This window comes from Gopherus evgoodei, chromosome 2, assembly GCF_007399415.2.
Source record: "Gopherus evgoodei ecotype Sinaloan lineage chromosome 2, rGopEvg1_v1.p, whole genome shotgun sequence".
Lineage (NCBI taxonomy): Eukaryota > Metazoa > Chordata > Testudines > Testudinidae > Gopherus > Gopherus evgoodei.
The window spans coordinates 280,265,465-280,281,232 of NC_044323.1; the positions used below are offsets into that span (position 1 = coordinate 280,265,465).

The following is a 15,768-nucleotide window of genomic DNA, read 5'->3' on the forward strand; positions in this document are numbered from 1 at the left end:
AAGCTAGATGAATTCTTTGAATCGCATTTCATGGCTGATTACATGAGTGAGATTTACACACATAAGCCATTCTTTTTAGGTAACAAATCTGAGGAACTCTCACAGATTGATGTGTCAGTACAGGAGGTTTTTGAACAAACTGATAAATTAAAATTAAATGGTCACCAGGACCGTTGGTACTCACCCAAGATTTCTGAAGGGACTCAGCTATGAAATTGCAGCACTATTAATTGTGGTATGTAAACTATTGCTTAAATCGGTCTCTGTACCAGATGACAGGAGGAAGCTAATGCAATGCCAATTTTTTAAAAGTCTCCAGAGGTGATCCTGGCAATTACAGGTTGGTAAGTCTAACTTCAGTACCAGGAAAATTGGTTGAAACTATAGTAAAGAATAGAATTGTCAAGACACATAGATGAACATGATTTGTTTGGGAAGTATCAACATGGATTTTGTAAAGGGAAATCATGATGCACCAATCTATCGGAATTCTTTGAGGGGGTCAACAAGCATGTGGACAAGGGTGATCCAGTGGATATAGTATACCTGGACTTTCAGAAAGCCTTTGACAAGGTCCTTCAATAAAGGTTTTTAGGAAAAACAAACTGATATGATATAAGAGGGGGAAGGTCCTCCCATGGATCATTAATTGGTAAAAAGACATGGAATAAAGAATAAGAATAAATGGTCAGTGTTTACAGGGGAGAGAGATAAATAGCAGGTTTTCCACAGGTCTGTACTGGGACCAGAGCTCTTCAAAATATTCATTAATGATCTGAGAAAAGGGGTAAAGAGTGAGGTGACAAAGTCTGCAGATGATACAAAATTTCTAAAGATAGTTAAGTCCAAAGAAGACTGTGAAGAGTTACAACTGGATCTCACAAAACTGGGTGACTGGGCAACAAACTGTCAGATGTAATTCAATGTCGATAATTGCCAAATAATGCACACTGGAAAACAGAATCCCAACCATACATACAAAATGATTGGGTCTAAATTAGCTGTTACCACTCAAGAATGAGATCTTGGAATCATTTTGGATAGTTCTGTGAAAACATCCACTCCACGTGCAGTGACAGTCAAAAAAGATAACAGAATGTTAGAAACCATTAGGAAAGGGATAGATAACAAGATTGTAAATATCATAATGTCACTACATAATCTATGGTACACAAACCTTGATAACTGCATGCAGTTCTGGTTATCTCACCTCAAAAAGGATATATTAGAATTGGAAAAAGTACAGAGAAGGGCAACAAAAATGATTAGGGCTATGAAACAGCTTCCACAGGATGAAAGATTAAAAAGACTGGGACTAAACAGCTTGGGAAAAAGATGACTAAGGGGAGATATGATAGAAGTCTATAAAATCATTGTGTGGAGAAAGTGAATAAGGAAGTGTTATTTACCCCTTTATATAACACAGCAACCAGGGATCACCCGATGTAATTAATAAGCAATAGGTTTAAAACAAACAAAAGGAAGTATTTTTTTCACACAACACACAGTCAACCTGTGGAACTTGTTGCCACAAGATGCTGTGAAGTCCAGAAGTATAACCGGGTTCAAAAAAGGAGAACTAGTTAAGTTCATGGAGGATAGGTCTGTCAATGGCTAGTAGACAAGATGGTCAGGATGCAACCTCATGCATTGGGTGTCCCTAAGCCACTGACTGCCAGATACTGGGACTGGACAATAGGGGATACATTACTCAATAATTGCCCTCTTCTGTTCATACCCTCTGAAGCACCTAGCATTAGCCACTATCGGAAGACAGGATACTGGGCTAGATGGACCATTGGTCAACCAAGTATGGCCATTTTTATGTTCTTATTGCAAATTTTACCTGAAGTCTCAGTGAAAGTCAATGGGATTTAGGGACCTAAATGCTTAAGTCACTTTTGAAAATATGCTCTTAAGTCACTTAGAGGCTTTTGAAAATTTACTCATAATCCTATATATAAAACTCTGCATTTCCATAGCTATTTGCTTTCTTTGCAGTGGGTAAATTTATCACGAGTCTAGAATTTATGCTAATGTATCTTGCTACAAGCAATGGATCAGTGGAGTTACTCCAAGTATACATCCATGTACCTGAGAATAGAATTTGGCCAATTTTAGTGCTCCAGAACAATATGGTGCCACGCTGAGAAAACCAATGATAACAATAAAAAAAAAGCAAGGGACCCACACTATAATGAAAAATACCAATGACAAGGAGAACAAGAGTTGCTGTAGAAGAAGAAGAATTACATAATATGCAGCAGATGCTACCACATTTAACTGCCCAATTTCAGCTCAGAACTGCATGGAAAAAATGGAATCACCTCCAAAAAAACCACAGTATGTTTGGGGGGGGGCGGGAAAGAGAGAAGAATCGTTTTGATAGTTTCACCTTGAATAGTTTCACCTTGAGATCGCACCACATTCCATAAAAACAAGCTAGGATTAACAAAGTCAAAAGAAATAAGCAAAACTGTTTTTGCAGGGGAAATGGCAAGATTTTTGTGTGGAATTTATCTAGACGCACATACTACCAAGTCCTGCATTCCTCCATTAAACATGAGTGCAACATTTGTATTCTAATAGATCTACAGGTGTTTATTAGATGATCACTGCAAAATCCCCCAAACACCACCAAAACATTTAATGGCTTTATGCCGTCTGTATCATGCTGGCTAATGTTGTCTCACTGTTTCCTTGTACTCTCCCATCTGTCTGTTTGTATCCATCTGTGGTCTCTTGTCTTAAACTTAGATTGTCAGCTCTCTGAGGCATGCACTTGTCTTCTTGTTCTGTAATTGTACAGCACCTAACCCAACGAGGTCCTGGTCTATGACCAGGGCTCCAAGGCACTACAGTAATACAAAGAACAAATAATCATAAGTGCACAAGTTTGTAGGACCAGCCCCTTAATGTCTGTGTGGTAAATATGCACTATAATCCCCATTTTACAGATGGGGAAAACAAAGAGAAAGATAGATGACATGCCCAAGGCCATGCAGCAAGTCAATATCAGAATCAAGATTAGAACTCAAAATTTACAAGCAGTCAGTCCCTCGTTCAAAGCTCTAGATCATGCTGCTTTTTGTGAACAACAGAACACTAGCTTTTCTACTGCATTCCTATGCAGCCGGCCCCAGCATCAGCCTCTGCATTTTACCCATAGGAAGGAGAAGGGGAGAGACACAGCCAGAGTTTACTGTATTCTGGCAATCTCCAGCTGCTCTAAGGTTCCTTGGGGGCCATTGCCATCTGGAGTAGTATCCAGTAGTTCCTAGGCTGCTCTAACTTACTTGGGACCAGTGCAGATCAACTCGTGGAATCAAGGAGACATCGTGGGATCCCTGTGTGCTCCAATCCACTGTCTTGTCCAGCTAACAGCACAGAAGAGAATCTGATCCATAGTGTACTGTCTATCTACTGAACATGAAATCTATGTTTAATAATGACATTTTTACTCTGAAACAGGGTGGCTTTATGTTTCTCAAAGAACAATTTACCCCATGGTATAGGGAGTGGGAGGACAGAGATTTTTTAAATGAGGGAGGGAGTTTGGTGGCAAAGAATTGAACAGAAGGGAGCAGAATTTCAACTAAAAATATCTCCCTTTTAATTACCCCATTCACTCCAATGAAAGGGAACCCTAGGGTTACAGGAAACCAGAAGAGTTAAGCATGGCTAACAAACCACAGAGATATGCATATCTTTAACCAGTTTACGTGAATGGGGAGAAATAAAACCAGGGCATACGGCATACAGCCCTAGTAAATCAAGAGTTTTCTATGCTAATGAGGGACTCATTGGATAATTCTGATGACAACTAAAGTAGGGAACATACTAATATGGTAACTTATGGCAGTTATTTTTGTTACATATTTAGTGCAGTCCTTTGCTTCACCTCTCTACACATCCCCACCTTAAAATGACCTTAAATTCTCAGAAATAAAAGAAATAAGAATGTATCTACAGGGCAGGGCTGAGCAAAAGGCAGAATTTCCATCACACAGGAAATTCCAGTATTTCAACATTTGTGTTTATCCCAGATTGAGGCAAAAAGCTGAAATATCAAAATTTTTCATGGAACAAAATACTCCAAAAGATTTGATGCAGAAATATTGAAATATTTCATTTTGACACTTTCAGTCAAAACACAGTATTTTGACATTCTTGAAATCAGAATGTTTCAGTCTGGTTTTTAAACTGACCCGGCATATTTTGTTTTGAGAAACTTCAACATTAAATTGCATTTCCCAGTTGTGAAGCAGTTCCTCCTGACAGTTACTGTTCACCACTCACCTCCATGGGCCAGGCTCCCTGGACAAACTACATCTCCCATCATGCACCAGAAGTCATGTGACTCCAATGAAGCAGCACTAAGCTTGGTCAGACTTGAATCTGAGTTGCATTATGAGTAATGTAGCCCTGCAGGGAGTCAAGGCCATGGGAGAGTTCCCTTGAGGCAACATGCCATGATGGGAAATGCAGTTTGATATTAACTGATTTGAAACATTTTGAGTCAGTTTAACTATATAAAATATTCTGATCTGTGTCTAACTGACCTCAAATTAATCATTTGATTTTCCCAATTGAAAAATCAAAAAAATTCAGGAAAATTTTGATTTAGCAGAAATTGCCTTGTGCATTGAAAAATCATTCTGATGGATATGTTACAATGCACTATGGAAGACAGAGGTCAGGCAGGATTACCATATTTTAAGTTTCCCAAAAGAGTACAGTGGGTGGGACAGTGTTGTCTACTAGCCAAATTGGGTGGGACAGTCCTGCACTGCGGAGTTCAAGTCCCAGTCTTGGGCTGAATGACTCTGGAACAGTATTTGTCTTGGATGCCCCACTGGTGCTGCTCCACGCCTGCCCAAGGCTCAGAGGTAGTGCCAGGCTCTTCCCAGCTTAAGCACTAGCCCCCCCTTACTCACCACAAGGCCCTGCCCCTGCCTCTTTCTCTCCTCCCTGATGCTCCACCCCCTTGGCCAGGCCAGAAGCTGGAGCTAGGCAGTAGTAAGAGCCACCCGGGGAGCCTGAGCCACTGTTGGGAGCCCTAAACCCTCCACCTACCCTGGGCAGTGCACCTGGGTGGTGGGGACAGGAGCCAGGGGCTGCTCTTGGGCACCTTGCCCCCCACCCAGAGCAGGTGGAGGGTCTGGGTCACCCCACAGCGGCCCAGGCTCCCTGAGCAGCTCATACCATGGCCTGCCTCCGGCTTCCAGCCTGTCCTGGCAGTGAGGCCTCAGGAAGAGGAGGATCAGTAGGTAAGGCCATGGAGTGGAGTGAGGATCCTGCATGTATCCCGCTTTTGCCATTTGAAAAGGTGGTCTCCTTATGCTGAGGGGGGAGATGGGGAGAGGGAGCTGGAGGGGGTACCTGCAACAGGGTTACTCACTAGATGTAAAGCGCAGTATCGTTCCTTGTCACAGTGGCAGGGTGACTGGTGCAAGCCCAGGATGCAGCGACAGCTGTCAGTCAGTGCCTCTCTATGGTATCCTGCCCTCTCCCCATAGCTGGGATCCAGGCCTGGATGAGCAGGATCCCACAGCAGTGGATGCAGGGGCATGACCAATCAGCTGTGGATGCAGGGGAGGGACCAGTTGGGAAGCTGCAATATCTTTTCTGCAAAAATTCCAGACATTTCCTGTTATTTGAAAAATCTGCCCAACAGAGGACAGAGCCTCAAAAATGAAGCAATGTCTTGGAAAACCCAGATGTACAGTAATCCTAGGCAGGATACTGCAGAGATGAGTGTCAAGAACATTGCACAACTTCTGGATCTCTTAATGTAAGTTTGGCAAAAAAGGAAAGAAATATGAAGGAGGAAACTATTTACATACATAATAAAATCATTAGGCTAATTTCATTAGTGAATTAAATGGCAACATAATTTATATGTTGAATGCATATTGGTCCTAAAACTAATTTAAATGACAATGCAGAATAATGGCATTGATTTATCCCTTGGTGGGTGCAAAGTGAGTTTAACTGATACATCCAGGAGGCAGAGTGAGGGGTGGAGCAGGAGAAGGGTGTCGGATAGAGTAGGCTCCTCTGCACAAATGAGGCAAGGAAGAGATTTCATGATGAAAGCCTTTGAGATGTCATGTCAGAAAAATACAGCAAACGATAGAGTATGATCCTCATTTAACCAGTATAATTCCATTCACATCAAGAGGTTACAAGCATGTAAGTAAGAGGAGGATCTGGTCCTAGCGATGTATGAGCTCCAATTTATATGACAGTAGCAGCATTTCTCTGGATACCTGTCTCTGGTTTTCCGTCTCTAGCCTCAGTCTTGCTTCTACGCATCTTCTGGTCTCTAAGAAGGCTTGGCGCTGAGCTCTGTCTGATAGGTAGCTAATGAAGATTCCCGCTGTATTCATACACATAAATAACACTGCCTGAGCCGCTATCTGAAATAGACAAGAAAACAGGACTTGGATCAGACGAATGAGACAAAAATATCCATTTAAAAAGGAAAAAGACTGCTTAAAAGTCATGTAGGCTGTAAAACTAAACAGTTAAGAAAGTTAGCAGAAAAAAGTCTCTTGGATCTTAATTAAAGGTGTCAAACATATGAAACATACTCTGCCTGCAGGAAGAAATATGCAATATTTGGGGGGCATTAAACTCTAGTTGAACCACGAATGATGCATCCAAGAGCTGACTCACAAATCGCGAGTCAAGTGTGGTTACAAACACAATTCAGAATTTATTTTTCCATAGCCCCGTCTGTAAAAGCAGCTTTGTGATGCGCTTCATAGCTTTGTGTGAGAAGTGAGCCACATAAAAAAGAACGATACAAGGGCAGCGTATCCATTTAATTATGAATTATTGTTGTTACTGTATTAATATTATTGACACTTGAAACAACCTCATTATCAGCTGATGACAACGAACTGGCACGCATATTTCTGAATAACAAAAAACCCAAAACACAAACCCAAAGCCTAAACAAATACTTGCAACATGGCTGTGGTATAAACAGAGGTCTCACTTCATCCCTCCCACATATAAAGGCTAAGAAAACATTCTCCTCTCCTATAACTGCGAACTACACACTTTGTGCTAGTGGAAGAAGGGGCATCCCGGCTTCTTCCTTTTCTCCCCCCCAGGCATGCCCCAAGCTAAAATAAACTTTATGGAATAGTGTCTCAGTGGCTATGAATTTGTCTTTAACCGAGCTATGCTGATTTACACTAGCTGGAGATTTTGCCCTGCGAGCACAATTTACAAAATCACCCTGATTCTGCTTGTTGTCTCACTTTCCCCCAGACCTTCACAAACCAAACTCCTAGGTCTGGTTCTATTCAATAGTTTTACTAACGACTTGGATAATGGAGAGCAGAGTATGCTTATAAAATTTGAAGATAACACCAAGCTGGAAGGGATTCAGAGCACCTTGAAGGACAGGATAAGAATTTGCAATGACCTTGAAAAAAAGGAGATTTGGTCTGAAATCAACAAGATGAAATTCAATAAAGAAAAGTGCAAAATACTTCACTTAAGTCTAGTCTAGACTGGCAATGCTAACGCGCTGCTGTGGCAGTGCTTTAACATGGCTTGCATGGTCGCGGCAGAGCACTGGCAGAGAGCTCTCCCAGCGCTCTGAAAAACCCATCCCCACGAGGGGCGTAGCTATGAGTGCGGCCCCCAGCGCTGGTGCATTGTCTACACTGGCCCTTTGCAGCGCTGAAACTTGTGCTCAGGAGTGTGTTTTTTCACAGCCCTGAGTGCGAAAGTTGCAGCGCTGTAAATTGCCGGTGTAGACAAACCCTTAGGAAGGAAAAATCAAATGCACCATTACAAAATGTAGAATAATTGGGTAGGCAGTGGTACTGCTGAAGAGGCTCTGGGGGGCATAGTGGATAACAAACTGAATATGAATCAACCATGTGTTGTAGTTGAGAATGGCTATTATCTCTCTGGGGTATATTAACAGGAGTGTTATACGTAAGCAGGTAATTGTAACATCCTCCTTAGCACTGCTGAGACCAGAGGTGGAATACTATGTACAGTTTTAGAAGCCACACTTAAGGAAGATGTGGACAAATTGGAGAGAGTCCAGAGGAGAGCAACAAAAATGATAAAAAATGTAGAAAACATGACCGATGAAGGATGGTTAAAAAAACTGGGCATGTCTTGAAAAAAAAAAAGACTGTGTGGGGGAGGGAGGTGATGGACCTGATAATGGTCTTCAAATATGTTAAGGGCTGTTATAAAGAGGATGGTGAAGAGTTGTTCTCCGTGTCCACTGGATGCAGGACAAGAAGTAATGTGCCTAATCTGCAGCAAGGGAGATTTAGGTTAAATATTAGGAAGCAATGCACTACGTTTCCAAGGCAGGTTGTAGAGGTTTTTAAGAACAAGTTAGACAAACACTTGTCAGGATGGTCTAGGTTTACTTGGTCCTTTCTCAGCATAGGGGGCTGGACTAGTTACCTCTAGAGGTCCCGTCCAGCTCTACATTTCTATGATTCTATAATCCTCCGATGGTAACCTAGGCAGGCCTACGTTTTTCAGTCACCCGTAACAGGTGCCTGTGTTTTCATCTAGTTTACCTAAATAACTTACCCCTTTTCTTGAGAGAGTGTCCCTCTTTAAACTGCTACAGTCCTTTAATCCTCTTGTTCCCATATATATTCCCATGTTGGCATTAACTCTTAACATCCCTTAATTGCGTGTGGAGAAATGTTTATCCTGAGCCATTCCTTTACCTTCCTCTTTGTTTTTCCTTATAGCCCCCCATTAAATTAAACCGATGGATCCACACTGTAGATATGTTGTAGAAGATTTCAGTTTTGAGATACTTCCTCATAAGAGCCAGTGTTAGGATCATAGATTTTGGAGACGTGCCCTGGAGGCGGGGGTTGGGAAAACCGCATGGCTGGGTGCAGCAGGTCACTACAGAAGCTCTCCAGTTTGTTTTATTCAAGTTTTGTTCCTTTCTCATTCACTGGTTTGTTATTTAATGAACCCAAAGATGGTTACATGGTGTCGGAAGTGCTGAATGAGAAGGAAACTGCAGTCATTTTGAAGTTAACTCCTATGTTTGCAACTAAAAACAGAGACAAAGGGAAGCACCAGAGAAGCATGTGGAGCACCAGGCATGGAGGCTTTTGCATGTATTTGGTGAGCACAGTAGTAACTTGACTGGCTTAAGAAAGCAGGGAAAAAAGACAAAAATGGATGTTTTGCAACCTCTTTCCTGTCTGCAATTGTCAGGCAATGTTGCAGAGAACTGGAAAAAATTCAAACAGATGTGAATTATATTTAACTGCGATGGGGCAGAGGAGAAAAATGATCAGCTGAAATCATCTATCTTTTTGCATGTTGCTGGGGAGAATGCACTGGATATTTATAATAATTTTAAGTTTGAAGAAGGTGGAAGCATGAAGTTAAATAAAATACTGACTGACTAAATTTGAGGTACATTGCATGCCAAAAAGGAATGAAATCTTTGAGAGAGAAACATTTTTTACATGCATGCAAATAACTGATAACACCATTGATCAATATGTCACAGAATAAAGGAAACTCAGTAAAACCTGTGACTTTAGTGAGCTGACAGAGTCTCTGGTCAGAGAGAAACATTTGTGGCATTAAAGACAATGTGTTAAGAGAGAAATGGCTCTGTGAAGGAGACTTTAACTTTCGAAAAAGCTCTCCAGATATGCAGAAACTGTGAAAGCACAAGCCAAAGAACTAAATTCACCAGGAGGAGTTACCCATGTTCTAAGTACAAAAGAATATAGACAGAATAGGTCAAATCAAAGAGTGGAACCACTCACTATGAAAACCACTGTGAGGAGGAAGACTGAGCACAGATAGATCACAGCATGGCCCCAAACTGTGATGGCTTTGGGAAACTCTGTCATAAATGGGACGGGGGAGAAATCATTTAGCAAAATGCTGTAGCTACCAAATGCAGAAAAGTTAAGTGCATCCCACTCCACAAAGCTCTTAGGAGAAGGTCAGCACTGACTTGTTTACCTGGCAATCAAAGATTATTTAATAGTCACAGATTATTTATTCTCTGTATCCATAAATTTGCATACTGCATAGTACTAATAGTAAGTCAGTGATAGCTAGGGCAACAGCAGGGGCAGGTCTATGCTTTTTGCTGCCCCAAATACGGCAGTCAGATGGCCTTCAGCGGCACAGATTCAGCAGCGTTTCTGCAGGTGATCTGCCGGTCCCGCGCCTTCTGCATACCCGCCACCAAATTACCGCTGAAGCCGCGGGACCAGTGCATCTCCCACAGTCATGCCACTAAAGGCTGCCTGACTCCCGCCCTCATGGCAACCGGCACGCAGCCCCCCGCGGCTTGCCGCCCCAGGCACATGCTTGCTGCACTGACGCCTGGAGCCGTCCCTGGTGACCAGACAGCAAGTATGAAAAATCAGGACAGGGAGTCAGGGGTAATAGAAGCCTTTATAAGAAAAAGACCCAAAAATTGGGACTGTCCCTATAAAATGGGGACATCTGGTCACCCTAGTGATAGCTGGCATAAAGAGAACCTTCTTTAGATGTGGAATTCCAAATGAAGTCTTTAGTGATAATGTTCCACAATTTTTCCAGTGCAAAATTTAGGCAATTTGCCATAGACTGGGATTTTCATAACAAAACATCAAATCCAAATTACCCCCAGTCAAAAGGTCTTGTGAAAAGGTCTATAAGGACAGTAAAGAGTCTTATGAAAAAAACTTTTGACAGTGGGGGTGATTTGTATAAAACATTACTGGTTTACTGAAGTACACCCCTGGAGAATGGCTTTTCTTCAGCTCAGCTGTTAGTGAGAAGAAGAATCAGATCTAATTTACCAATTACTGATAACCTGCTGAAACAATGAACTCATATGGAAGATGAAAGAAAATCTGAAGTGGAAGCAAAAATATTATTTTGACAAAGGGCCCGAGGTCTCCCATCTCTTAACCCAGATGATAGACTGTGCCTTAAGAATCACACCTCTAATACATGGGGCCAAAGATTACCATTAAAGAACAGCTGCATCCAAGGTTTTATATAATCCGGATGGACCAGGGAGACACATTTCGACATAATCAAAGGGATTTATGAGGAATCCCACAAAGTTCCAACACTTTGACAGTAGATGTGGACTCTGGCATTTCCCATCTGACTGATCCTTTATTGTGAGTGCACAAAAGAGAAACTGTCAAGGAACAACAAAACAACTCACACTCTAATGAAAGGCTGATACTGAGAAGATCAGTGCGGGAGATTAAACATCTTAAAAGATTCATAGACTTGCTAACCCACCTAGAGAAGGGGTAATTGAGAAAAGTGAGCAGTGAAGACCACGCTAGAGTGATATGCTAGTAACCTCTCCTCTCAAGGTAGTTGATGGGTTTATGGAAATGTACTACATGGGTTGAGAATTTAATGCATGTGTTATAAGAGAGTTGTTAGTGGTTTGTAATTGTAATCTGGAGATACTCCCTCATAAGGGAAAGTATTATGAATATAGGAATTTGGAGATGTGCCGTGGAGGCAGGGGTTGGGACCGCCACATGGCTGGGTGCAGCAGCTCACTACAGAAGCTCTCCAGTTTGTTTTATTAAAGTTTTATTCCTGTCTCATTCACTAGTTTGTTATCTAATGAACCCCAAGATTATTACACATACAGTGAAAATCCCAGTAACCGAGGGTAATTATAAATTAATACAGACCAGTTCCAATTCTGTTACAGTCCCTCCCTCTCCCGACTTGCACTCTCTTGGTGGCTGGGGAACCAGTTGTTGTAGGAGTTGTCTCTGCCAGGGCAATTCTCAGGTGCAAGATTCTGATCCTGTAGCAACATTCAGGTGGCACAAGGGAGGGAGAACTATTGAAAATAAATTTGCCTTCAGTGCAGTGTGCAGGGAGCTCTGCCACTCCCATTGGTGTTACACAAGCAGATTCCTACACGCAACACAGGCCCTCTTAATGTTACTTTATGTATATTAATGAGGTAATGTGTTGTTAATGATAATTAATGGATAGATTTAAATAGAATAGAGGGTAACGACCATCATGGGAGAGATTTGGATTTTGCAGAGGGCTTCCTCCTGGATCTGCTACTGCTTTCACTTTTGCTTTAAACTCTGACTGAATGCTTTATGTATGCTACAATGGAATTTAAATCCTCAAATGCTTGGATAATGTGTTCGTTTTCTTTTCCAAGTTTGTCTTGTTCCAGAGCAGATACCTCTCTTGTAACTGGACTCTCTCTCTAGTGTATGCAGGGAAATCTACAGTCAAACAAAGTAGATGTTGGAAACTTTGCAATAAAGGGTATATTATTTTCCTTTTTTTAAGATGACAGTATTTCCTAAGAGCCAGAAACTCCTGAAACCCTTGATGACTGAAACCCACTGAAGCCAATGCAACTACTCAAGAAGGAAGGCTAACAGAATCTGGTTCTAACTTCCCTAACATTGTGACACTGGGATACTACATCTCAGAGCTGCGGAGAACAGGGCATGAGGCACACAAACTATAACCCCTTATGAGGCACCACATTCAGCATTTCAGAATCAAAAATATTTGGTTTTCAAATGAAATATTGGACTTTCAGGAGTTTGGTTTTTCAGTGAAAAAACTGAAAATATCCAGAGAGCAGACATTTTCCACACGAAATTTCATTTAATCAAAAACCCAATTTTCCATCAAAACACAGTTTCAACGGAAAATTTTCGACCAGCTCTAATACTGATCCCTCAGTACATCAAGAATCAACTTTATTTGGAAACCTGGTGTTCAACCCCATTCATCCCCAACATACACATTCTAAAAAGGGTTGGCCAATTTACCTTACACAGACAAGCATCTTACAGATTTGCAGAGTACAGTTAGTCTAGTTTTTGGTAGCTCAGCTGTATGTTCTGGTAGGGCCAGTTCTGGCCCCTTATTCACTGATACTTAAGTTCATAACTAGTTCCACCAACATCAACGGAACTGCTCACAGAATACGGGTAGTAGACTGGCTTTCAATTAGGTACAATGACTGCACAGTCTAATTTTGGACAAAGGGCATTAAAGAAAACATGTTACAGGTGAAGGAATGACTTATTTAGTTGGAGCCACTTTCTGCCATCCTTACACAGAGTAGCCTGACTGAAACCAACAGGACCACTTGCAGAATAAGGTACTTCTCAATTAAGAGTGGAAGAATTTGGGTCTTGTAAAAAAAGACTTGAATCTTTCGCTGTTAGTGCCTCTACCACCCACACAACGTGGCTGGTACCAAAAGGCCTGTGAGATTTCCACTGAATAACCTGGCCATATGCCAAAGCCAAATTGTGATTTTATAAGCTGTGGAGCACACCATGTCCTTTCTACTGTACTGGAGACAATAGATGCCAACACAGTAGGAATGAGAGGGTTAAGAAAAAGAAAACCTTTTCAGATCAGTTAAGAGTCCCTTAACCCTTCTTGTGTCTCCCACAGCCTTTGGATAAAGAGATGCAGCTGGGCTATAAAGTGACATAAAAAGCCACGTAGACATAAAATTATGCTATGGGAAGATCTGCATATTAGATATTGTATAACTGCAAACAAGAAAGTGTCCATCAATGCAATGGTTGGGGAGACATCATTACTGCAAAATCAGAGTGACATAAAAAGCCATGTTAGACGTAAAATTACGCTAAAGGAAGATCTGCATATTAGATATTGTATAACTGCAAACAAGAAAGTGTCCATCAATGCAATGGTTAGGGAGACATCATTACTGCAAAATCAGAGCTACTTCCACTGTGTGGGAGTCTCATAACAAGGGTGGATGAATAAAGAAGGTATGCTAAAGTATCCACGGGTAACTAGAACTGCTGTTATAATTTTTACTCTCCATCTCTCTACTTCCTATAAATCTAACAGCCTTCTATCACTCAGGAGATAATTAAGAGCTTGATTCACAAAGAAGTCTCTTGTCAAATCAAATCAAATTTACATTTATAAAATGTCCTTCCCGCAGGCACCTCGGGGGCACTTTACAAAGTCAATATAAAAACAAAGGCAAAGCAATGTGAGCAAGCCAAGTCAAACACACAAGGTAAGTTTAGTTATGAAAGTGGACAATGCTTCAATTAAATTCATTTTTGTCTGGTGCCTGTCAGGCAGAGTATCTCAAAGTGCTTTGTTAAAAGAAATGAAACCCGATAACATTTGGACTATATTTGGGAGCAGCAGATCTCAGCTGAAGAGCAATTCAAACACAGTTGGAGAAAGTGTTAGTCAAAGAAGGAACTACAGTGAATAAAGAGAACGGAAAAAGGGAATATTCATTAATAGGACAGTGGGGTATGCCAGCAGATTTGTGTGTTAGAGCTGAATTAATCACAACCACAGGCAAAAGATAGAGGAGGGGCTGATCTGAAGAGAGAGAGAGAGAGAGAGAGAGAGAGTGAATCAGTGGTTCAGAAAGAAGAAGAAACTTCAAAATGGCACAGGTGGGAAAGTAGTTCCTAGCTACTGAAAACAGAGCTGATCCAAGAGTCACTACACTGACTTGTGGCTATATCTGCAAATAAAAGCACTTGCTTCGATTTGATTTCATTTTCAGGGTAGTGTAATCCATTATTTGGACAACTGGCAGGTCCAAACAGAAAAGTTTGTGAATCCTGAAAGTTTTAGCATGAGTAATGTTGCATCCAAAATTTCCAACCAGAACATGTTTTGTTTGCTTTTTTGCTATTCATTATTCTCTTGTTTGAAAAGATTCAGTCATCCAAGCAGGGCGGATAAGCAATAAATGAATAGCCCATAATCAAAGAGAACACTCTCCAAGGAGCTCATCATCTGAAAATGATTGATTCAAAGTTTCTGGTGAATATTTATAAATGTGTTATGAAAATTACGAGAATCAGTTGGTTAGTGATTAGCTAACCAACAAGAGCGGGTGGATAGGTGACAAACATTCTTCATAATCAGAGGGGTAGCCGTGTTAGTCTGGATCTGTAAAAGCAGCAAAGAATCCTGTGGCACCTTACAGACTAACAGATGTTTTGGAGCATGAGCTTTCGTGGGTGAATCCCCACTTCGTCAGATGCATGCATTTCGTGTATTCACCCACGAAAGCTCATGCTCCAAAACATCTGTTAGTCTATAAGGTGCCACAGGATTCTTTGCTGATTCTTCATAATGAATAGTTTAACCAACTCTAGTTGAGAGTCACTTGGAGAACATAGAGAGGAGAAGGAGAAGGGAGAGATAGAATAGATCCGAGATTAGAGAGAGAAAGTTGACAAAGTCTATGAAGAATTTTGAAAACCAGAGGAGAATTGAAGCTCTTCGTCTACGCTGCAATCAGAGGTGTGACTGCACCTCAGGCAGGCAAATCCATGCTCGATTTAATCTAGCTAAGGAAGCTTAAATAGCAGTAATGAGACAGTGACAGAGACCGCAGTGCAGGCTAGCAACATGAGTACATATTCAGGATTCCACAGCCTGCGCTGAAGCCTGTGCAGCTGCATCTTCACTGCAATTTTTAACTGAGTTAGCTAAATTAAAGCTAGTACAGATATGCCTACCCCATCTGAAATCACACCTTCTACAGCAATGCAGGTATACCTTAACAAAAGTATTTTATCCCGTATCGTAGCCAAATACTCTAAAGTGCTCTGCAAAAGCACATGATCCCAAAGCTCTAGCGTACATAATGAAACTGATGATAAAAGTCTGTTAGAAGCAGAACTGAGACAGCAGAGTGGCACTGTGAGTAGAAGAAGAGGTATATTAACAAACAGAAGAAAATAGCAG

At 41.3% G+C, this 15,768-nt stretch overlaps 1 protein-coding gene across 1 annotated transcript in view; it reads right to left on the reverse strand.

Moving 5' to 3' along the window:
• Window positions 1–15,768, reverse strand: part of ADCY8 (adenylate cyclase 8) — a 187,119-nt gene that overhangs the window by 131,632 nt on the left and 39,719 nt on the right. The window contains exon 2 of the mRNA XM_030553838.1: window positions 6,273–6,422. Within this exon, the coding sequence (XP_030409698.1) occupies window positions 6,273–6,422 (150 nt within the window). The remainder of the gene's footprint in view (window positions 1–6,272; window positions 6,423–15,768) is intronic.